This window comes from Trachinotus anak, unplaced genomic scaffold (assembly GCF_046630095.1).
Source record: "Trachinotus anak isolate AG129_WGS33_773 ecotype Australia unplaced genomic scaffold, CSIRO_AGI_Tana_v1 ptg000008l, whole genome shotgun sequence".
Classification (NCBI taxonomy): Eukaryota; Metazoa; Chordata; class Actinopteri; order Carangiformes; family Carangidae; genus Trachinotus; species Trachinotus anak.
Window position 1 is genome coordinate 10,874,129 of NW_027273859.1, and position 24,049 is coordinate 10,898,177.

Here is a 24,049-nt window from a genome sequence, read left to right on the forward strand (position 1 = left end):
GTGATGAAGGCAACACATTGGAAACACCAGAATATGCTGGCTTGTCCCGCCACCTAGTGGTGATACTGAGCTGGTGGCTAATTATAAACCAGTAAACCATGAGAATTATGAACTCAGTGACCCACAGTAATGGGAAACTGTACAGCTTCATATTTTGGAGAAACTGTGTCAAAGATGTTTTGACTCATCTCTACTTTTAGTGTTGTGTTGGACTGCATTATAGCAAGAGAGATGCTGCTGAAGTTTTTATCCTCCCATGTGATTTATATCATCTCTGTCATTCATTTAAATACACTAAGATTACATCACTGGGAATTTCCAGTTGTGTGATGCAGTAACGCAGCCCTGCCAATGACATGCCTTTGCAGGAAGAAGTTACTGTCAGTTGAAAGAGGTCACAGAAGACATGTAATGTTGATATACACTTACCAGCCACTTTATTAGGTACGCCTGTTCAACTGCTCGTTAACACAAATATCTAATCAGCCAATCACATGGCAGCAACTCAGTGCATTTAGGCATGTAGACATGGTGAAGACGACCTGCTGAAGTTCAAACCAAGCATCAGAATTGAGAAGAAAGGTGATTTAAGTGACTTTGAACGTGGCATGGTTGGTCCCAGACGGGCTGGTCTGAGTATTTCAGAAACTGCTGATCTACTGGGATTTTCCCACACAACCATCTCTAGGGTTTACAGAGAACGGTGAGAAAAAGAGAAAATATCCAGTGAGCGGCAGTTCTCTGGGTGAAAATGCTTTGTTGATACCTGAGGTCAGAGGAGAATGGCCAGACTACTTGGAGCTGATAGGAAGGCAACAGTAACTAAAATAACCACTCGTTGCAACCAAGGTTTGCAGAAGAGCATCTCTGAACGCACAACACGTCGAACCTTGAAGCAGATGAGACCACACCGGGTGCCACTCCTGTCAGCTAAGAAAAGGAAACTGAGGCTACAATTCACATGGGATCAACAAAATTGGACAATGGAAGATTGGAAAAATGTTGCCTGGTCTGATGAATCTCGATTCTGTTGCAACGTTGGGATGGTAGGGTCATAATTTGGCATCAACAACATGAAAGCATGGATCCATCCTGCTTTCTATCAACATTCAGGCTGCTGGTGGTGGTGTAATGGTCTGGGGGATATTTTCTTGGCAACGGGAGATCATGGATGTGCAGCTGACAAATCTGCAGCAACTGTGTGATGCTATCATGTCAATATGAACCAAAATCTCTGAGGAATGTTCCTGCACCTTCTTGAATCTACACCACAAAGAATCAAGGCAGTTCTGAAGGAAAAAGGGGGTCCAACCCAGCTACTAGCAAGGTGTACCTAATAAAGTGGCCAGTGAGTGTATGTCACAAAAACAAACAAAGATTACAACTAAGAAAAACTTGCTGCTTGTTTATATGTTTATGTCAGCTTCAAAAACTTAAATAATATACCTGTTGAAGAAAAAGCAAAAAATAAAAAAATCCAATCACCATATTCCACAGCACATGTTGTCTATCTTCCGGCTGCTATTTTCCAAATCATAGTCTATTCCTGTTGTTGTGGGGACACAAACACATCCTCTTTCATGCAAACCAGTTCCTATTACCAATTACTTTTTTTTCTACATATGCTCTACAGCTACTCATCTCCATATACCCTCCTCTCCTCACCATCATCTCTTTCTCAGATGTCCTCTGTTTCTCTGCAACTTTGTCACAACTAGACATCTCGTTACAAAAGTATTTTTCTGCAGTACCAGAGCCTGCACTTTCAGGACTTTCAGGACCGCATTTCTTGGACCATGGACCCATACAGTCTTTACATGGACCACAAAAATTGCCATAAAGGTTAATTCCACTTAAATATTACTTTATGTCTTGTGATTGCTAAGAATTGCATATTGGAATAACCTGTATCTATGAAATCACTTTATATAGGTTATAGTATCTCTGTGCATTGTGATTGGATGGATTTATGCACTTGACAGATGTAACAAGATTTGATGGGATTATCTTTTGTTTTGATAAAATGTGGTTCTGTTTTCCAATTCCTCAGGCGGCAGTGTCGCGAAAAAACTGCTGTCCTACAACTACGGACTTACACTGTGGTCCTGAAACTGCAGCCTCTAGTAGAAAGACACACCCTATTCCCTCAGTATCCTTGCAAATGTGATTTTATTGCCTCAACTTGTGTGAAGGTGTGTGGCACCTGGTTCTGCAGTGGTGCAATCCATATATAACATTTGGTAAAGATTGATTATAGTGCATCTACATTTGTAATGAGTCCACCTTCCAAACTGAAAGTTCAACTGACGAAAGTTTGCTTTCATGTGCCTAAACCATGTGGACTATGTGGTGAAGTCCATAACTGCATATTTTTCAAAATATGCAAAATCAATTAAAAGCTATACCTCCACAAGTCTTCATTCAAATTCTACCAAAATTGACACATTCTCTAAAATCTAGATATTAAGCGCTTCAAACAATATTTGAATTGGGCAAACTGAGTTTGCATAGGTATTCATCATCTTGCTTTGCACTGTATGCACAACATTTTCTTTTTTACTCAGTGTTGGATTCAAAATACCCCAGTTCTGCACATGTGAAGTCATTGCCTCAACTTGTGTGAAGGCATGTCTCGCACTTGCTTCCCCTGTAATGCTATCAGTAAGCCACCAGCTTGGGTATACCATGGTCAGGGGTTGGAAATCTTGCTCCGGGGCCTAACGTTCAAGTGATGTTCTTTGTAGAACATTTGTGTGATGGTCTCCTTTAAATGTATGCAAGACATTTTTCATGGAAAGTTGACACAATGATGTCCACGGAACATTGAAACAGATATTCTCTAGATGTTAGATATCAACTGTTTCAGACAGTGTTTGGATTGGACAAGTGGTGCGTTTGCAGTGATATTCATCATTTTGCTGTAATTCGTACTATATTTACAGCATTTTCTTTTTTACTCAGTTTTGGATTCAAAAACTCAGACAGTGAAAAGCATTTTAGTAAAAGGTGTGAATCCATCATTTTCCTGTTAAATGAAGTAAGTAAGTGCATATGGAGTCATAGGAGTGCCAAATAAAAGAATAAATCTGCCTTATTTATTTCTCTTTATATGTTCACATTTTTTTTTCTTTTTTCCAATCTTTTTCCAATTTTTCTTGTTTCCACATTTATGTCTTTATTCTTTTACAGGTTTATTCTTTTTATGGCACTCCTAAGACTCCATAAGTACAGTCCATACATTCACTGTTTGTCCATCTAGATTCTATGGCATGCCATGTCCTATCCATGTGTGTCCGTGTGTCTGCAGTTTGAACACAATCTCAAGAATTAACCAATAATGAATATTGCAATTGAGTTGTTTTGGATGGTTCCTCTCAGGACTGCTGAAGGGTTTACAACAGACAGTAGTCTCAATAGTACTGTTGTTTCCCTTGTAAAGTCTAAGGTCCAGAAAGTGAACAAAGGTTTCATCCTGTTCCACAGTCAAAGAAAGTTATTTAGTAATAGAGTTTATACATTTAAGAAAGGAAGGCAGTTCTCCTCTAACAAACAACAAATACAAATCAGTTTTCCAACCAAGTTAAAGGGGTATTCCAGCAATTTAGTGTCATACTTTGATAAAGCTAGTGTAACCACAAGAGACATTAAAAAAAGATGAATTGTCAAAACCAGAGCAGTAGAGGCTGAGCTATTCTGACTCACTCTAGCTTCAAAAACATTGGATTCTACATTTCTCATAATGCACCCCAGGCCCAAGCTGACATGATCACTTCAGGATGACTTTTTTCATACTTTGGAAAGCTTCCTCCAGGGCCCGAGAGGACATTATACAACTGGCAACAAAGTCAAAGTAGTACTCCTTATGATGAGGAGCTGATCTTCCATGTAAAACTGGCAGAGTGTCCCTTTAACATGGTCTGTGTTTTTCTGTTTTAGAAATTCTCTTCTTTCTCACACAAAGTTAAGCAAAAGAGAGTAAGTCATGAAGAAATGTAAGATTTATTTATTCATTTATTCATTTAATCATTTGAAACGTTAATATAAGTAATCAATATAAGTGTTTTATTTTCACTTTCCAGCAGCTTTGCTTCCTGCTGAGTGTCTTCCAACCAACAAAACAGGCAGTGTTTCCTTGTGCAAACTGCCCTCCCACCCCACCTCAGACCACTCAACACAATAACTGCATCACTTCCCCACTGCAGCATAAATTGGACATTCTACTGTTGGGTCATCCTTCTTGTGCACTCTGTATACACATGCCTCCGAGTCAAACACTGACACACAGTCGTCAGGGAATCTCGTGGGGGTGGAATATCTGCAATCATACATGAAACAGTAGACAGTAAACATGTAAATACACAGATAAATTATTTTAAATTATTTTAAAAATTACTTTTCTTTATATTTAAACACTGTAATGTTGTGATCTGTATACTTACGAAGAGCAACATTGTCCACAGGTACAGTCCATACATCGACTGTTTCTCCATGAAGATCCAATTGGGTGCCATGTGTTGTCCACGTCGTCCTGACAATGTGTCATACCTATAGGTGACAAGACAAAGTGGCAAATATTTTTCCGCACAGTCATAATGTGGCATAATGTGTGATATTCTTTATATTCTTCTAATGAAGAAAACCAGTGTGTGTGTGTGTGTGTGTATAAACTATAAATACCGTAAGTCTATGTGCATGTGTGTATGTTTTTTTTTTCCTTTACTTTTACCTGGTTTCATTGGCTTTCCAAAGCACTGAGCATTTGACAGTGACAGCAGACTACATAGCAGCACAGCCAGAGCCAAATATTTCTTCATAGAAAAACAGAAACAAATATTACAGTTTATCCAAGCATACTGAATCCATGTCTGTATATAAGCATGGATTTGGCAATTAATTATTTTTTATGACTTGTATTCACTAGTAAACATCACATTTTATAACTTTATCTCCATGATTCACAAATCCTGTCAAGAATTTCACAAAACAGCTACCATCAAAATGAAACAATGAAAACTTACCATTGTGGCAGTCAGACTTGTCAGATTTGAAAGGTGTTTAGGTAAGAGGTTGAAATCTATTGTATTTCTAATGAGGGACACTCTCCTTTAAACAGTGTCTGTAAAGACCTTTGGAATTAAATAAGGAGAGGGGAGGACATTTCAGTTTACCAAGAGGTCACCACCTCTTGCATATGATGTAACAATAAATCAATAAATAATAAAATAAACCTTAGTGGTACTTGGCAACTGACAGACCAAACTGTGATAACAGATTGCAACCCCACTCGATTTTCTGTTTCCATTCTCTCTGAAATACAGCTAACTGAGCTCTATGTTTCCTTTACTAAATTACATTTTGAAACTTGTATTATGTATGTATCAGCTCTGGACTTAAAAAATAAGTTAAATGTAAATTTAAGTTAAAAATCAAACAAACATTATTTTGAATAGAATCTCGGGATAATTACAAGATTTAAGGTGTATGTAGTGAACACACTTGGCTCCATGATTTTAACAGACCACCTGAATTACCAACTAATTAACAAATTACTTCAGTGAAGTAAAGGACGAATACTTAAATTGGATGTTAAAACAGGAATTCACTTACGAATGAGGAAATTCAAGGTGTACCTAATCATGTGGCCGGTGAGTGTATGTCACATTTGTAAAAACAAACAAAGATTACAACTAAGAAAAACTTGCTTGTTTATGTGCTTATTTTTGACAGTAAAGTGGTTGTTTGTATTCACATTTTGAGGCAATCCATTTATGAGGCATTTACATTAGTTAAATCAGCACAATATATATAAAATATGTGTAAAATATATGTTTAATAATCATTCTGCCATCAACTGTCAGTGCTGTCTCGTTCAATTAATGTGCAAGCAAAATGTATGTTCTGGTAGAGCTGATAGTTCTTTTACAATACATGTAAACTTATGCAAAATTGAGGGGATTATCTTTTGTTCTGATAAGCTGTGGTTCTGTTTTCCAATTCCTCAGGCGGCAGTGTCACAACAAAACTGCTGTCCTACAACTACGGACTTACACTGTGGTCCTGAAACTGCAGCCTCTAGTAGAAAGACACACCCTATTCCCTCAGTATCCTTGCAAATGTGATTTTATTGCCTCAACTTGTGTGAAGGTGTGTGGCACCTGGTTCTGCAGTGGTGCAATCCATATATAACATTTGGTAAAGATTGATTATAGTGCATCTACATTTGTAATGAGTCCACCTTCCAAACTGAAAGTTCAACTGACGAAAGTTTGCTTTCATGAGCCTAAACCATGTGGACTATGTGGTGAAGTCCATAACTGCATATTTTTCAAAATATGCAAAATCAATTAAAAGCTATACCTCCACAAGTCTTCATTCAAATTCTACCAAAATTGACACATTCTCTAAAATCTAGATATTAAGCGCTTCAAACAATATTTGAATTGGGCAAACTGAGTTTGCATAGGTATTCATCATCTTGCTTTGCACTGTATGCACAACATTTTCTTTTTTACTCAGTGTTGGATTCAAAATACCCCAGTTCTGCACATGTGAAGTCATTGCCTCAACTTGTGTGAAGGCATGTGTCGCACTTGCTTCCCCTGTAACGCTATCAGTAAGCCACCAGCTTGGGTATACCATGGTCAGGGGTTGGAAATCTTGCTCCGGGGCCTAACGTTCAAGTGATGTTCTTTGTAGAACATTTGTGTGATGGTCTCCTTTAAATGTATGCAAGACATTTTTCATGGAAAGTTGACACAATGATGTCCACGGAACATTGAAACAGATATTCTCTAGATGTTAGATATCAACTGTTTCAGACAGTGTTTGGATTGGACAAGTGGTGCGTTTGCAGTGATATTCATCATTTTGCTGTAATTCGTACTATATTTACAGCATTTTCTTTTTTACTCAGTTTTGGATTCAAAAACTCAGACAGTGAAAAGCATTTTAGTAAAAAGTGTGAATCCATCATTTTCCAGTTAAATGAAGTAAGTAAGTGCATATGGAGTCATGGGAGTGCCAAAAAAAAGAATAAATCTGCTTTATTTATTTCTCTTTATATGTTCACATTTTTTTTTCAATCCTGTTTATGTTTCCACATTCATGTCTTTATTCTTTTACAGGTTTATTCTTTTTATGGCACTCCTAAGACTCCATAAGTACAGTCCATTAGGGTTGTAAACGATTAACCGATGCGACCGGATATTCGGTTCAACAAGTGAGAGAGATATGGCTGCATCGGTAGCAGCCTCCTCAATCGATACGAATTGTCAATGAATTCCTAGATGAATCGGTTATAGAGTCATGGATCGGGTATCGCGAGACTTTGAATCGGTTGGCGGCATTACACACACGCCAGGTCTCTAAAACAACGCGAGAGCTGAGGCTGCCCGCGAAATGCCGTAGCTGCCTAGCTGGTATTAGCATGAGTGATAAACAAGGGACAACACGGAAAATGGAGGAGGTGGAGAACGAAAGCGTCAGCCTGACCGAAGGTGATAATGCACCGAGAAAGATTTTCAACGCATCGGGGAAACAAAAATCCAAGGTGTGGACTGTTTCTGGGTTTTATAAGAAGGAAAGGAAGCTCGAACAAACTTTGTTGTTACTATTCTGTGCTACTTTTACCTCTGGAGTTCCCATCCAACGATTCAGCCAGACTTTTTTTTGGTCCATGTCTAAAAATAAATACATTGACATGTGATTTTGTTGTTCAGTTTGTTTTTTTTTGCCAGTGCCAGTCTTTTACATATTTAAAAAGAAACTATTGTACAATCACTTTCATAGACTTGGCTTCTTTATTATATAAAATATCTACAACAAATATTAACCATAGAATCGAATCGTATCGTTCTTACACTGTATGGAATTGATTCGTATCGAATCGGTCTGTAATAAAAGGATATCGTTTTTGAATTGAATCGTAACCTGTGTATCTAGATGCATATCGAATCGTTTATCACAGAGAGATGTGCAACCCTACAGTCCATACATTCACTGTTTGTCCATCTAGATTCTATGGCATGCCACGTCCTATCATGTGTGTCTGTGTGTCTGTGTTTTTTTTTCCTTTGGGGTTTCCCCAAAGCTTGGAAGTGTTCTTACACATTAAGCATCTGACAGTGAGGGCAGACAACCAGAGCAGAGCAGAACACCAGAGCCAAACATTTCATTTTAAAGGATAAGTCACATTTTTTCAAGTCTATGTGAAAACAATACTGAAATTCCCATGTGTACCGTGAGAGTTATTTATCGATTTAAATAATCCTCCCATCCATGAAGAGATCCCATCATGTTAGGAAAGGATCTAATGTGATACCACGACATGGCCTATTAAAGTGTACTATGAACATATGCTGGACTGTTCCTTGAGAACAGTGACTTCCTGGAGTCTTGTCATTGCTCCCAACAAAGAACCAGATTTTATTTCCTTTGGACAGAGCCAGGCTGGCTTTTCAATCTCACATTATATTCACATTTTATGACAGTAAAATCAAGTCATTTTCAACCAGGAATCAACATTTAAACCAAACACTTGTTGTGTGAGGTCAAAAATGAAGGAAAATCTCTGTGTTAAAATCCATCCATCCATTATCTATACTACTTACTGTGTTAAAATGAGTACTTAAATTGGAAATAACTTTAAAAGTTTCCTCTAAAACAATTCAGTTGAATAAAGGAGAAGAAGCATTCATGAGGAAAGGCCTCTTACAGGGACATCTGTCAATTTATAGAATTAAAAAGCCTTCATTGTTCATGAGAAGACTCTGATACGAAATATATAAACATCTGATTTTTAGAGCAAAATGCAAATGCACATTAATTTGAAATAACCCAATAAACTCAATAAATTCAAACAGCTACCAGCCATTTAGACCAACATTACTTGACAACAGGAAAAACTAACCATGCTGATATCAGACTTGTCAGATTTCGGTGATCATCGACTAAGCGAATAAAGTAGACTGTGTTTTTGAAGAACGTCAATGGAGTGTACAGAAACCTTTGGCATTAAACAAGAGGGAGGGGCGGTCTGCCCGATTTGTAACTTCAAGTAAGTAAGGGTGAAAAAAGATGAGTCATTTGAGGACTGACTATCAATTTATTTGTGTCATTTGGCACATTATACAAAACACAAAGTTGGTCCACCACTTTGGTCCAGACTGAAACAAATAAACAGTTTTGTACAGACAGAAAATTTTGTACAGACGTCCAAAGTCCCTGGTAGATTAATTCCATTGACACTTAACGTGGCACTGCCAGCAGGTCAAAATATTCATTTATCCAGTTTAATATTTCGACATCTACTAAATGGATTGCCATGAAGCCTTTTTTATTCAAATGTTAATGGCTCATGACTTTAATGATCTCCCAACTTTTCCTTTAGTGCCACACTGAGGTTGACATTTATGCTTTTGGGTGAAATATGTCAGAAGTACTGCACCTTCATCAGAATCAAAGTGGACAAAGACATGAGGCAAAACGTTATAGTCAGCCTAGACCAGGTGTACAAATGTCATCAGATAATTAGTTGAACAGGGGTTCAAATCCGTTGGATAACGAATCCAAGGCTAGGAGTTGCAATAGTGTCCAAGTGACACACCCCTAACACTATGTCAGGAGAAAAAGACCACAGGCCTCACTTAAAGTTACCAGGATTAAAGTATGAAAAGTACAACTACAAACATCCGTTGAGTATGACAAATTAGAGGAAATATGACAAATTCAGTTTTTTAGTTTATGCCAGAGGCCTCTATTGTGTTCATAGTGTGAAACCAACATGCCTCTCTGCAGAACAGTGAGTTGATTATTTTTTTCTGTTTCCCTTCAATGATGCTGCAGAGCCGTGGTCAGTCTGAGCATGATGTTAGGTAATTGCATAATCTGTGTCTGTACATACGGCCGTCTTATGTTCTTTTATGTCAATGTTTAAAGCTCTTTTTGTTTGTCCAACATAAACCAGACCACTGGGACATTTCAACATGTAGACAACATGTGTGTTGCCGCAGTTAATGGAGGATTTAATGGAGGCTTTTTTGCCAGAAAGTAGATGTGTAAATATTTGGTGTGTGACAAGTTAGATCATTATGTACAGTGGCCACAGCAGAAAAGACCTGTAGATTTATTAGGCAGTCAGGAGACAGTAGTATCAGAGCGAAATAGTCTGTCTATTAGATTGTGGCAACATTTATGGTCTGTGTTTTTCTGTTTTAGAAATTTTCTTCTTTCTCACACAAAGTTAAGCAAAAGAGAGTAAGTCATGAAGAAATGTAAGATTCATTTATTCATTTATTTATTTAATCATTTGAAACGTTAATATAAGTAATCAATATAAGTGTTTTATTTTCACTTTCCAGCAGCTTTGCTTCCTGCTGAGTGTCTTCCAACCAACAAAACAGGCAGTGTTTCCTTGTGCAAACTGCCCTCCCACCCCACCTCAGACCACTCAACACAATAACTGCATCACTTCCCCACTGCAGCATAAATTGGACATTCTACTGTTGGGTCATCCTTCTTGTGCACTCTGTATACACATGCCTCCGAGTCAAACACTGACACACAGTCGTCAGGGAATCTCGTGGGGGTGGAATATCTGCAATCATACATGAAACAGTAGACAGTAAACATGTAAATACACAGATAAATTATTTTAAATTATTTTAAAAATTACTTTTCTTTATATTTAAACACTGTAATGTTGTGATCTGTATACTTACGAAGAGCAACATTGTCCACAGGTACAGTCCATACATCGACTGTTTCTCCATGAAGATCCAATTGGGTGCCATGTGTTGTCCACGTCGTCCTGACAATGTGTCATACCTATAGGTGACAAGACAAAGTGGCAAATATTTTTCCGCACAGTCATAATGTGGCATAATGTGTGATATTCTTTATATTCTTCTAATGAAGAAAACCAGTGTGTGTGTGTGTGTGTGTGTGTGTGTATAAACTATAAATACCGTAAGTCTATGTGCATGTGTGTATGTTTTTTTTTCCTTTACTTTTACCTGGTTTCATTGGCTTTCCAAAGCACTGAGCATTTGACAGTGACAGCAGGCTACATAGCAGCACAGCCAGAGCCAAATATTTCTTCATAGAAAAACAGAAACAAATATTACAGTTTATCCAAGCATACTGAATCCATGTCTGTATATAAGCATGGATTTGGCAATTAATTATTTTTTATGACTTGTATTCACTAGTAAACACCACATTTTATAACTTTATCTCCATGATTCACAAATCCTGTCAAGAATTTCACAAAACGGCTACCATCAAAATGAAACAATGAAAACTTACCATTGTGGCAGTCAGACTTGTCAGATTTGAAAGGTGTTTAGGTAAGAGGTTGAAATCTATTGTATTTCTAATGAGGGACACTCTCCTTTAAACAGTGTCTGTAAAGACCTTTGGAATTAAATAAGGAGAGGGGAGGACATTTCAGTTTACCAAGAGGTCACCATCTCTTGCATATGATGTAACAATAAATCACTAAATAATAAAATAAACCTTAGTGGTACTTGGCAACTGACAGACCAAACTGTGATAACAGATTGCAACCCCACTCGATTTTCTGTTCCCATTCTCTCTGAAATACAGCTAACTGAGCTCTATGTTTCCTTTACTAAATTACATTTTGAAACTTGTATTATGTATGTATCAGCTCTGGACTTAAAAAATAAGTTAAATGTAAATTTAAGTTAAAAATCAAACAAACATTATTTTGAATAGAATCTCTGAAAATTACAAGATTTAAGGTGTATGTAGTGAACACACTTGGCTCCATGATTTTAACAGACCACCTGAATTACCAACCAATTAACAAGTTATCTCAGTAAAGTAAAGGACGAATACTTAAATTGGATGTTAAAACAGGAATTCACTTATGAATGAGGAAATTAAAATGTATCAAGTTCATTTTAATCTAATAACCCTTTTTTTGTGGAGGGTGTCAACGATCCGGTCCATCTGGTTAAACCCACTCCGGGTTTTGCGTTACTCACTGACGCGCCATGAATTGGGTTGCCAGTTTGGATGAAATGCAGCTCTGAGTGTCGTACTTGTTTTTACTGCCAGAAAAGGGGTGACATAGAGCTCAACATGGCAACGAATCAGATAACAAAAGGAAGTGAGGCTCACACGCAGTAAATGTTTTCCTTTTAAACATCTCGTTATAGCAAAGAAATACGCCTTTCCTTGGCTCCTTTTTTTTTTTAAAGAAGGGTTTAAACCGTCACGACGAAGATGGAGTAACAGAGTCAAAAGGTGAGCAGCAGGAACACAGCAAGAGCGCCAATCGGTTAGCTTTCCGCTTGCTATGCTAATGTTAGCATGGTAGGCCAGTGGTCAGTCGCTTCACACAGCCTCAATATTACAGATACGCGTTGAGCTTATGAGTCTGTCTGTACAGCAGGTGTGTAAATGTTTGGTTTAAAAGTTTTATTCCACCCAAAACAGGTTAGTTATTGTAACGTAAGCAAACAATATCGACTGCATGGCAATAGTGGGTGGTGCTCACTGTGAACAAAGCACCTGCAGGTTGTTGAACGTCAATAATGATTATCTTCCTTATCGATTAAATTGCCGCTTATTTGCTCGATTAATTGATTAGTCCTTTAATCTATAAAATTTCAGAAATAGCGAATGATGTCCATGAGTTTGGCTGACTTCAAAGTAGCATTTCCTAATGTCTTGTTTTGACCAGCAGAAAGCATGTAAGTAACTATGAACATCAGAGTTTACGACACTGGCTCATATTTACATTAAGGAGCTGGGTCCATTCCATTGTGGCATTTTTGCTTCTGAAATTTCTCAAATGATCAGTCGATAGATTATTTTCAACATCAAAACATCTGTTCAACAATTGCTGCTGTATAGAATTGTCCCACTTTTACTCTCCTACTTTTGAAGAAGTGCTGCTGTGGTTTATTATGGTATTTAAATAAACTACATACAGCTCAACACTGAAGACATTATACACATATTTTAGAGCTGCAATGTGTATTTAATTGATTAGTCCAAAGAACATTAATTGGCAAATTTTCTTACATTTGATGTATAGTTTTAGCCACTTTTCAAGCAAACATCTGCTGGCTTTAGTTTCTCAAATTTGAGAATCTGGTGCTTTTCTTTGTCATATGTGATGGTTTATAAAATATCTTTGAGTTTTGGACTGATGAACAGACAAATTGTGTAATTTCAAGATGTCACTTTGGGCACTGGAAACCGAATGGGCACTAATTGTTGACATTTTATAGTCTGAATGATTAACTGATAAATTGAGAAAGAATTTGTGATGGAAAATGAAGAAAATAAATCTTAGTTGCAGCCCTAACGTTTCCACTGGGCTGTTTGGTAAATGTAATGAAAAGTAAAGTGAACTTCATATGTAAAATCAACCATTAAGTGCCTTGGTGGGAGGCAAAGAAAAGGAATTCATTGTTTTCTCAGCTTATCTTAAATAAAATATTTCCCACCCTCTTTCCTGCCCAGCTTGGTCTGAATCCACACAAGTTGTTGAACCCTTCCCAGGGCCCTTTGGGGCCCAGGAAGAGGATGCATCGTGGTGGGGATAAGGACTTCCAGATAACTGCACGAAAGATGGGCACATCCTTGCTTTTCCAGCTGTCAGCTCATGAAAGAGAGTTGGACTTGGTGTTCCTGGACCACAGCTATGCCAAGCCATGGAATGCCCACCCAGATGCCAGCAGCGCCCGGCCCACAAGGACACTGTTTGTGACACCTCGTCGCCAACCTGAAGCCTTGTCGTGAGTCAAAAAGCTCCTAATTATAATCTTTGACTGAACTACAGCAGACATATCAGATTATAGTTTGGGATTGACATCAGCCTCCCACATCCCTCAGTAGTCAATTTGATCGTGGCACTATTGTTTTGCCTTGCAATAACTCGATTTTTTTTTTCTTTGTCTGCAGAGACTCCGATTCTGTAATTGACGTGGAAACGGTCACACCAACACCTGTTCCTCTATATGATAACCAGAAAGCTCTTAGCGTGATGAAGGAGTGTGAGCGACATGTCCTGTTTGCTCGCACTGTTGCTGAGAGCCCTCCACCCCCCGATGACTGGGAGGAACATCTAAACAAGTAATCAAACATCAGGAGCAATCTACCTTCTACTGTGATAGTATTAGTAGAAGTATTGATACTTGACATTCGTGCTTATCGAGTATAGACATTATAATTTAAAGTATCTCAGTGACAATATATTGTTTCAACATTATCATTATTCTATTTCAGGACTGGATGGTCAGTGGCCCAGAACAAGCTGTTCAATAAAGTCCTTAAAGCTCTACAAGCTGAAAGACTTGCCCGTCTGGCCAATGAAAATGTAAGTTGTGCTCATTATATCTAAATATGATCACAGGAACTGAAATTTGAAAAAAGTTCATTCGTGAGTTTCAAAACGGTTCCAAAATGTATTCCTCTCTGAAATCACCAATTGATTGCACAATGTTGGGGGGTCAGCTGTGGCTCAGGAGAAAGAGCAAGTTGTCGACTAATCAGAGGGTTCCAGCCTCCTCAAGTCTGCTTGTGAAAGTGTCCATGGGCAAGATAGTGAACCCCTAATTGCCCCGATGTGTCATCAATGTGTGTGATGGAAAAATATATGTTAAAAAAAAAAAGTGGTGTGTGAATGTAAATTTGGCTCGAAGTGTAAAGTGCTTTCAGCGGTTGATGAGACTAGAAAAGCACAATATAAATGCAGTACATTTACCATTTACATTACAGTGTGAACGCTATTGGCCATATTGTTTCAATAAGACTTTGAGCTCGTGAAATTGATGTTCACAAATAATTCCAAAGTTTTTAGTTGCAAATCAACCCTTGTAAACCTGTAAGATAAATCTGCATAAGAAATTTTAGTATCTGGATGTCTAGAAAGATTTAAAGGATTTGTATTTGTAAATACAAATTAACCGTTGAAAAAGAAGTGCTCTTGTGAACATCAGTGTACAGATACAAAGCAGAAAACTGGGCGTCCAGTCAGAGGGCAGATAGTTCTGTTGCCTGAAGACTTTCAATCTGGATGACAGCTTGAAATATAGGCTTTTCTGCAATGTGTATATGCAGCATCATCAAATCTAATTAAATCCTACTGGGTTATTTTTATATTAAAGCTTCATCCTGTGAAAAGTGTGACTAAAGCCATTTGTAAATTGGCATTGTTGACATGAGAGTGCTCATTTTAGGGTTTTATAGATTAAATTACTGCATGCCTGTGAATAATTTTAAATTATTTAATTTAAAATTATTGAAATGTCACTGGGTCTCTTGTGTGATCTTGTTTCCCTTAGGCTTCCAATGAGCCAATTTTGCGGAGGATAGCCGTGGACAAGTGTGCCAGGAAGGTGCGGCACGCATTAGCCAGTGTGAACTGGGACACCAAGCTGACGCAGTGGTTGCACACCACCATGATTGAATCCTTAAGCCTTGCCATGCTTGCTGCTTACCTGGATGTGCTGCAGACTCTCAAAAGCAAGGTAATATATCTGTAATTGAATGAGGAGTAAGGATTGTTATATATTTTCTGCATATGATATGTGTTACAGCATGTGTGCAAGCTCTGGGATTCTTGATTTATTATTACCCCACTCTCTGTGTCTGGAAAGTTGCCCTCGCTGATTGACAGAATGTTGCTGCCATCAGCAAAGACTGGAGCTCCGAGTGCAGAGGCTCTGTCACTGCTGCTGAAACGGCCTTGGGACCCAGCTGTTGGAGTTCTGTCTCAAAACAAACCGGTAAAACTGAACCGTTCACTCGTGGATAGTTTCTAATAGAAATACACCTTTTTGGACTTTGTTCCTCATGACCTGTTACAGTTAAACAGCAGATCCCTGTCTGTTTTGTTTCATGTTTCAGAGCAAGCTTCCTGGATCACCACTCATCTTAATTGCACCATCAAGCCCAACCAATCCAGCTCTTTCTACCTCGCGACGAATGAGATTCTGGCAGTCGCAGCTCTCCTGTTTAGGAAAGGTTTGAAATGTCACTCAGTTAAATCTGCATGTGTTATCAAGAATTTTGGTGTTTCTCTCAGAAAAGTGCCGTTAACAATTATTTCTACATCAGGTCATACCAGTGCACACTCATGTGAATAGCAGCACCAACATTGGCATTACCCAGTGTCTGGAGCACATGTTGGGTACTGTCAGGGCCAAGGTCATGGAGGTAGGCTGTTATGTTTTTTTTTGGTACACATGTGACTGTAACGTGATTGTGATGGTGTTTGTGAAATTCATTTGGGTGAATGTAGTTATTTTGTTTTTAACATGCACATTTGAAATAGCTTTTATCGCATGAAAGACACCCAAATACCGGCCAAACTAGTAAAACTGACTCCTGCTTAGATGTGAAAACTTAGTTATAATTAAAAAAAAATTTGATGATAACTAAATGCTGCTGCTGTACTAGACAGCAGTCCTTAGTCCTTGCAGTGTACTTTCTTATTTTTTGTGCATTTTAAAAAGTCAGTGCACATTACATGTACATTCCACAATCTCAACAATCTAATCTACTTAACATTTTGTATTAAAATGTCTCTTATCAAAATTAATTATACACAAAAATGATCTTGTCTCAGCAGTTTCTTTTAAGACTTCACTGATCACATCTATGAAGGCAAAATGGAAAAAATAGAGCCATGTAGAGTGCAGATTCTGTATTGTATTATGTTTGATTTTGTATGTGATGTGTCTGCAGTTGTATTGATTGTCTCATAAATTTAATTGCCAGGTTCACAGTCACTTCCCCCACAAACCCATTATCTTGGTTGGCTGGAACGCTGGTGCTCTTATCGCTTGTCACGTAAGACCTTTTTTTTTAAACCTGTTAGTGTTGTCCGTTGTGACACCGAACACTTTATTCCCATGAAAAACCACTAATTACTTTTTTATCTTCAAAGTGTCATTAGTTAATTTATTTTGTTTATTACAGGTATCTCTTATGGAGTACCTGACTGCTGTCGTGTGTCTTGGCTTCCCCCTGCTAACAGTCAATGGGCCAAGAGGGGTAGGACCTAAAGCCTTATCCTCCACTGATATGCATTTTTCTTTTTTGTCAACATTTGTATTATTTCATTGTCTCTTCAACGAAGTTTGGCCTCTAGTTGTGATGATTGTTGATGTGCTACTGGTTTGCAGGATGTAGATGACCCACTGCTGGACATGAAGACCCCGGTGTTATTTGTGGTCGGCCAGAATGCTCTGCAGTGTAGTATAGAAGGCATGGAGGAGTTCAGAGAGAAGCTTAGGGCAGACAACAGCATGGTGGTGGTGGGAGGAGCTGACGACAACCTCAGGTCAGTAATATTGTGTTCTTTCTAGTAGAGTGTAAGGATTTTAAGGCCATTCAGTAGTAACACTAAATAATATCCCTCCACAGAATCAATTCAGCAAAGATGAAATCAGAGGGACTGACACAGACCATGGTGGACCGCTGCATTCAGGTTGATCCTTGTTACTGGAAATATCAAATTTATTATATGAGTATTTCTCATCCTCTGAAGTACCTTTTTGTAAAATAGAAAAAAAACTGATGTTGATAACAAACGCTTTTCCTCTTCTTCCCTCACTCATCTGCAGGATGAAATAGCCGACTTCTTGTCAGGTGTCCTCACAAGGGCAGAGGGCCACGGTCATGGCTCAGGGGAGATGAGGGATCTGGACACAGAGAAAAAGAAAAGGCCTCGACGGGAGCTTCCCTTTGATATGGAGAGGGGACGACCTTCCTCCCCTGCACTTAGAGTTCCCATTTCACCATCGGGTTCAGAGGTCAGTAATCACCAAGCTTTTTCAAAGGTTTGTAGTGTCACTTACTTTTAGCCTTAAGATGAACCACCAGGGCTGTATTTGATAATTAATATAGGAATACTAGGAAAATATATAATATTTCTAAGTTGAGTTTTAGACTCGCTTTCTAGTCATGGGAAAATGGTGGAAAATAAGAGAAATTGTAGTGTTTTGATAGTCATTGTCTCTTCCTCAAAAGGAACTGACACGTATTCACATTTCTCATTTTTGCTGGGTACAACTAATGCCACATCTGCCAGACAGCAGAGTGTCAGTGGTGGATTAAAGTCTGCAAAGTTGCTTTTTGACTGAGGGGCTTTAATACCTGTCAGCCATGCCAACTTTATATCACTGAAAGTGTCTTAAAGGCACATTGGAACACAATTTTATAAATTGGGATTTTTTTTTTTTGTTGGTGATTGTATGTCTTTTTGTTTTGGTTCACTGCACAGTGATGCAAATTTCATATTCTTCAGTTTTCATTTATAATTATATATAATATTGTGCGCTGCATTTCTGAGGAATTCTACCATATAGACCATGATTAGGCCGTAGCAATTAAAGCATGTTATATCATGAACATTAACAGTACGGCATTTAATTAGTTTCAAAACCAGGTGCGTGCATTTGACACGGTTGCACAGAACAGTACCCACAAGCAGAAAACCATCCCCGCAAGGGAGCATTGCACATGGCACATGTTTTCCTGCAGGCACAGCGCTGTGACCAGTATGAGCTCAACCCTCCCTGCTTGCAACTAAGCAATGCTCACTCGTCAAGTAGACTTTTGAGACTTTGGGGGGCAGGCACAGTGGCTGATGTCTTGGCTCCTCTGATTGGTCACTTTCAACAACTACAGTCTCCTGCCTGGAGAGAGGCCCGGTCATAAGGACAATTGTGGATATCTGTTTTTGCCTACACTACTCTAATTTTGAATATTCAAAATGACTTTATAGATATCTGATATCAAAATCATAACTAGTAACAATTGGATCGTAGATATTTGAAATGGGAGTTTTCCCAGTAAGAGTTCTATTGCATTCTGGATATCAAAAATATAACTGTGGATATCTGAAATTGAAAGCCCAATACACATGAAGTGACATCATTTGTCAAAAGGAAGGAAGGGAATTTTTAAGAAATGAAATGTTCTTCATGACTAGGAAGAATTGAATTACAGATATCTACAATATACTGTATATCCAGTCGACCTATTTAATATTAAACCAGACACTTATACCATAGTTATACTTATTTAACTTTTAGATATTTTACACTTTATGTTTTTTTCAAGTAAGAATGTTATGGTGTATATATTTAATTACCATTCTGACAAGTGATAATACAAATTTGAGAGAAATGTTGTTATGACTAATCTAAAACAGACAGGTGTGCTGTTTGTTGATTTTATTTTTTACTTCTTAAAACGGCTTGCCATAACCACTGCCAGCTGGACTGGCTAGACTGGAGTATGGAACAAGAGGTTATGTTTGTCAGTGATCAGACCAAACAGCCAATCAAAGGTCATGGTCAGTATTTAAAGGAGCAGCAACATCAGCCATTGTCCCCACCTCCAAAGTCTCAAAAGTCAACAAACAAATGAGAGTTGAGCTGTTACAAGCGTGTAGGGAGGGTCGATGTCTTTCTGCTCATGGATACTGTTCTGCTGGTATCACATGGTTTACATGTGTGCAGGTTTTGAGACTAATTAAATTCTGTATAGCAGCATTCATAATTTATTATTATGTTCAGTGACTGACACTAATAAATCATTGCTCATCAGGTGTTCTACCTCTTTACTTTGTCTACAGGATCTGTCTAGTGTCTGTAGCAGTCCAACTTCAAGCCCAAAACCCAAGACGTCTGGTCTTTCTCCTGCGCAGAAGTCCAGTCTGATCACAGCTACACAGCTCCTCAAGACACACATGCAGCGCTCTGGCACAGTTCTCACCCACAAACAAGCTCAAGGTTAGTTCACCACCATACTCTGGATACATTGAAAACAGACTGTGAGCCCTCACGTTGACCTACATGTGCACAGTGGTCTTGGTACCTTTGTGTACACAGCTCTCACATTTGCCCCACTTATTTATGTAAACTTGTTAACTGTCATTCACCTCAATTTCTGCTGAATTTTGCAAGAGCTGTGCCAGCAGGGGTGGAGATCTGAAAATGATTGTAAATAGATTATCACGTCACGACATCTGATGGGGCAAGATGGAACGTGACTGAAATACTCTCCTCTCATCCTCTTGTCTCTTCTCTTCCTATAACTTTCCTTTCCGGCTTTTTTTTCCAATTCATTCCAGCTCAGTTTGCTGCTTTTATGAAACAAAACATGCTTGTGAGGAAAAATCTTCCTCCTGGCACCCCTCCTTGTATCTTTGGTAAGTGTCTATCCCTCTTCCTTTCTCTTTCCTCTTTCTCTTTTCACTTCTTTCCTTGTTTCCATTGCTCTAATTTTATATGAATGTTGTGTACGAAAATACAGCACTGCACTAAAAAACCCTTTGTCATGGTTGGAATAGTACATTTTATTTTGGAGAGCTCATTTAAAACAGATGTACATTACAGACAATGGAGAGTTGTGTAAAAATGTAAGATTTAAATTCAATGGTAGGGTTACATAAGGATAGAACCCCCTAGGTTTATGTCACCTCAGAACTCTATTCAGTATCTGTGTTTGTGTGTTTGTGTGGTGCAGTGCCAGTGACCAGTGATCAGATGGAGGGCCTTGACAGGGATGAACTGAGGTCCCATGGCAAGAGGAGGCAGACACCGAGTCCCACGCCAAACAAAGCCTCCAAAAGAGCCAAGATCAAGGTGACCATCGTTTCCCAAAGCGAGTCAGCAGGGGGCGCCATCAGCCCTGCTGCACAGGAAGGTACAAAACCTGGTATCCTTATTTCATTACTTACATAAAAGACTGTATAAGTAATAGTTATATATACACTAGAGGATTAATTCTGTCTTCTTTAAGCACTGAAAAAACTTGCTTGGGTTTGAGTAAACAGATACTGTCCCACTCCATTGTTTTGTGGGTTGATAAAATCAGTAGAGGCCAGACAGGGTGGAAAAAGTCTAAATTTCTGAGGAGCTCACCTTCATACAGATCTCTATCTATGGAATGATAATGAGAAAAACATGTTTTTGTGTGGTATGCCTTACAAAGTGAAAGTAGGACTATTCAAAACCATGAATTCTTGAAAATGTTTGTTACTTGTAATGTGTATCCAGCTTTCAAAGACAATCATTTGAAGTATTTTTTCCCCAAAGAAAAAATAACTGACTCTCCTGATATTCTCCTCTTTCCATGCAGTGGGTGTCTCTGGAAAGCCCTTAACAGTGACAGTGGGACAGACTGTGGCTGGAGCCAAGGAGCTCTCTGGACTTCTTACTGGCCAGCGGTAAGATAGCTGGCTTTGTTACACACAGGCACATTCAGTGTAGAGCACCTAAACCCCTAACCCACACCCCCTCCCACCCTATTGGACAAAAGTGTGTCTGGTGCAGAGGGATTGATGAGTGGTGTACTCAAGAGTTTGGGAGCTGAGTGATGTCCAAACAGCACTTGCTGGGGTAGCTCCTGAGTAGATTGGTGGTTATGTGTGTCACTACAGGTCTGGTAGTCTCTCAGAGGTGTCTGGTGCCCTGTCCCCAGGCTCCAGCTCATTCAACAACGTGCAGCCTTGCATGGTGTCAGGGCCCTCCACACCAGTCCAGGCGCAAGCTCCGGCTACTGCCCAAGGTATCTCTGTCCTGTCCTGCCCTGCACGCCTGTTTGCGCTCTCAACTGTGCAGCTAATCTCAGTGCAGTAGCCTCAACACAGTGCAGTTCTAACCGCTTTGTAGAGTGAGATTAAAGTTTTGGACACTGGATGAGAACAGTGTGTGAGGACAACATAATAGAGCAAACATTATCATTGATCACCTCTTGCGCCATTGCTGTCTGTCGCTGTCCCAAACCTTACCCCTTTGGACATGACTCATGGTGTGTTTGTGCGTGTGTGTGTCCGTACATCTAGTTAAGGGCCTATGGGGGGATTGGGTGCGAGAGGTTTGTAAAAGTAGGATTTGTTGTGTTAATATTTCCTTGGTATTGATTTTACCTGAATATCAGCGTCATTGCATGTCTTTGTGTTTGTGTACAGCGCCTTCCGCCAGCAGTCTGCTACAAGGCCTAAGTTTCAGTCTTCAGGAGATTATCACCAAAGCTCCTAGCCTGCCCTCCACAGCAGCCAACACAGGCAGCACCCAGGTACCTCTCAATTACATGGTTACATTACATAAAAGTTTGAAGGACCACAGTGAAAGTTTGGCTTGTTTTAAGTCCATTTGTAATGAAACAGGGGGAAACACTGGTTTGAGCCTGTAAATAGTGTGTATGAGGGAATTAACACATTGCAACAGCAGAAGATGGATACAGTAGATACATATATTTATACTGATTCACAGATGGATATATAGTACACTAAGTTATGATGCACACGTTTGATTTAAACTGTTTTAAGGAGGTCTTGAGTCATCTTTATTGAAATATTTTTAGTCTAAGAGTGGTTTCGGGTATTTTGTCCATGAATGTCAATTGTACATATGACTGGAAAATGTGAAGACTGTTATAAAATGTCACTTATGGGAGGAAAAATCCCTCCATATGAAGAAAACTTGAACTATTTGTTTGTCTTCTCCTCCTCCGTCCACAGGCGGTTTGTGGGAAGCCCCAGGGTCAGGTCCTGAGCTCTGTCGGTACCAGCAGCAGTACTCTGCTCCGGGCGGTGCCTGTGGTCACCACTGGAGGAGTGGCTAAAACCACTGCCATCCACCAGTTGCTCACCAATGGCGGGCTGGCCAAACTGGCCAGCAGCTTGCCCGGCTTGGCGCACATCACCAATCAGACTGCTGGTATGTCTCGAACTGCCAAAACGCGACGGCCACGTTGAATGCCCAGGGTTCATTCATCCCTTGTTTTGGAAACACTAGATCAGGACGTCTGTAGGCCAGGGAGGATTGCCATAGTAGAGGATCGTAGAGGACAGCACTGTCGAAGTGTGTGTATAGATAGTTTGCCTGGAATAGCCTGACTGTTGTAACGATTGCGGAGTCAGATGTGCAGCTATACAGCATCCTAGGGCAGATCAGCGGCATGCAACCTGTTTTGTGTTCATGTGTAAATACAACCTTATGGGAAATGTAAGGTTAGATTTTTGAGTTCCCAGCTTATGTTTGACACATAATGTTTATGTAGAAATGGATGCAAATGTAAAATATAAATGTATGAAACCATTTGATACAGATGCATTGTGAATTACGTCAAAACCAAGCTGTCATTTCATGTTTGTGTTGATTTTGTTTGCCTCCTCATGTGGTAACATTTTGCAAACCCTTCCATTCAATCACCTGCTTATATTATCTATAAATATGGATGCTCACCTCTTACAGAAGAGTGTTGAAATGCAATAACAGTATTAGTTAGTATGGCCTCACCCAAGCTCTGTTATTGTTGTTACAATAAAGACTGGAATCAAACACATGTTTTCATTGCTCCTGTATCTTTTTTTTTTTTTTTCTTTTAGTGTGAATCCGTTGTATTTCTCACCCAACTAAACCTCAAATTTTACTTTTATTTCTCATTGTGTTGATTGTCCAATGCTCCGCTATTCTTTTTAATTTGCTAATCTATCCACAAAGTGAAAATGATCATTCTTCCATCCCAACTTATGTGGCAAAGTAAAATGCCAAAATCCATCTTAGTGGATTTTGGGCATTAGCATGTCTGAGCAGTTTTGTCTGTGTGTTGTCAGTAGGGCATAAAGCCCCCACTTCTATAACGGTGACACTTCGGGGAGCACAGCCAAATAGAGTGGGATCTCTCAGCCAAGTTGGTGAGGTTGTGACGCCGGCTCGTATCCATGAGCCCAAGGTGTGTCTTATTAAAGGGTCTAATAGATACATTTTACTTGGAAATTGTATTTTCTGTAATGTGATAGCACATGTTGGTGTATTGGATAATGAAATAATTAATAGGCTACTCTATAGCCTAATCCTCAATCATGTAATTAATGTGCATTGTAAGTTATATAAATACGATATCAATGCACATACTGAGGATAGTAAATGTGTATAGCTGATTTTTTTTTTTTTTTTTTTTGAGACACTGACAAGGTTTAAATGTGGTCTAGGAGCTTATTTATTGAACAGCTGTTGTCTCAAATGCTCACTTATTTTCGAGTCAAATA

The 24,049-nt window shown here is 39.0% G+C and overlaps 2 protein-coding genes and 1 long non-coding RNA gene across 10 annotated transcripts in view; 1 reads left to right on the top strand and 2 right to left on the bottom strand.

Annotated features, from left to right (window-relative positions):
• Positions 1–4,184: 4,184 nt before the first annotated feature.
• Positions 4,185–5,155, bottom strand: msmbl (microseminoprotein, beta-like). The gene is made up of 4 exons (XM_071482548.1): positions 5,019–5,155; positions 4,727–4,808; positions 4,440–4,545; positions 4,185–4,315 (listed from the first exon to the last, which is right to left on the bottom strand). Exons 1-4 carry the CDS (start codon positions 5,019–5,021, stop codon positions 4,186–4,188), a joined length of 321 nt encoding a protein of 106 aa, XP_071338649.1. The 5' UTR covers positions 5,022–5,155; the 3' UTR covers position 4,185.
• Positions 5,156–10,463: 5,308 nt separating this feature from the next.
• Positions 10,464–24,049, bottom strand: part of LOC139623916 (uncharacterized) — a 70,544-nt gene continuing 56,958 nt past the window's right edge. The window contains exons 2-3 of the long non-coding RNA XR_011691608.1: positions 10,719–10,824; positions 10,464–10,594 (exon numbers count right to left, since the gene is read on the bottom strand). This is a non-coding gene — a long non-coding RNA (uncharacterized lncRNA). The remainder of the gene's footprint in view (positions 10,595–10,718; positions 10,825–24,049) is intronic.
• On the top strand, positions 12,079–23,343 carry kansl3 (KAT8 regulatory NSL complex subunit 3). Of its 8 annotated transcripts, none has more exons than XM_071482559.1 (20): positions 12,079–12,270; positions 13,498–13,772; positions 13,939–14,109; positions 14,263–14,353; positions 15,321–15,506; positions 15,636–15,764; positions 15,886–16,002; positions 16,096–16,194; positions 16,759–16,830; positions 16,960–17,034; positions 17,166–17,323; positions 17,407–17,470; positions 17,607–17,795; positions 19,625–19,781; positions 20,123–20,200; positions 20,518–20,697; positions 21,133–21,220; positions 21,475–21,561; positions 21,965–22,071; positions 22,517–23,343. In XM_071482559.1, the coding sequence occupies exons 2-19, from the start codon at positions 13,561–13,563 to the stop codon at positions 22,032–22,034; spliced, it is 2,223 nt and encodes a 740-aa protein (XP_071338660.1). In that variant the 5' UTR covers positions 12,079–12,270; positions 13,498–13,560; the 3' UTR covers positions 22,035–22,071; positions 22,517–23,343. The 8 variants fall into 8 exon arrangements, with proteins under 8 accessions (XP_071338660.1, XP_071338658.1, XP_071338661.1 ...); XM_071482555.1 differs by having other exon boundaries at positions 12,084–12,270; positions 21,434–21,561; XM_071482556.1 differs by lacking the exon at positions 12,079–12,270 and adding an exon at positions 12,588–12,719 and having other exon boundaries at positions 21,434–21,561.

What these genes read in the sequence shown, in the direction of transcription:
- msmbl (XM_071482548.1), bottom strand. An exon ending in TGGAAAGCCAATGAAACCAG is followed by an intron (nt 4,546 to 4,726) that starts GTAAAAGTAAAG and finishes TGTCACCTATAG; the next exon opens with GTATGACACATTGTCAGGAC. An exon ending in TGTGGACAATGTTGCTCTTC is followed by an intron (nt 4,316 to 4,439) that starts GTAAGTATACAG and finishes GTATGATTGCAG; the next exon opens with ATATTCCACCCCCACGAGAT.
- kansl3 (XM_071482555.1), top strand. Translation starts at nt 13,561, where the DNA reads ATGCATCGTGGTGGGGATAAGGACTTCCAGATAACTGCACGAAAGATG. An exon ending in GGAGCTGACGACAACCTCAG is followed by an intron (nt 17,324 to 17,406) that starts GTCAGTAATATT and finishes ATCCCTCCACAG; the next exon opens with AATCAATTCAGCAAAGATGA. An exon ending in CCAACACAGGCAGCACCCAG is followed by an intron (nt 22,072 to 22,516) that starts GTACCTCTCAAT and finishes CTCCGTCCACAG; the next exon opens with GCGGTTTGTGGGAAGCCCCA.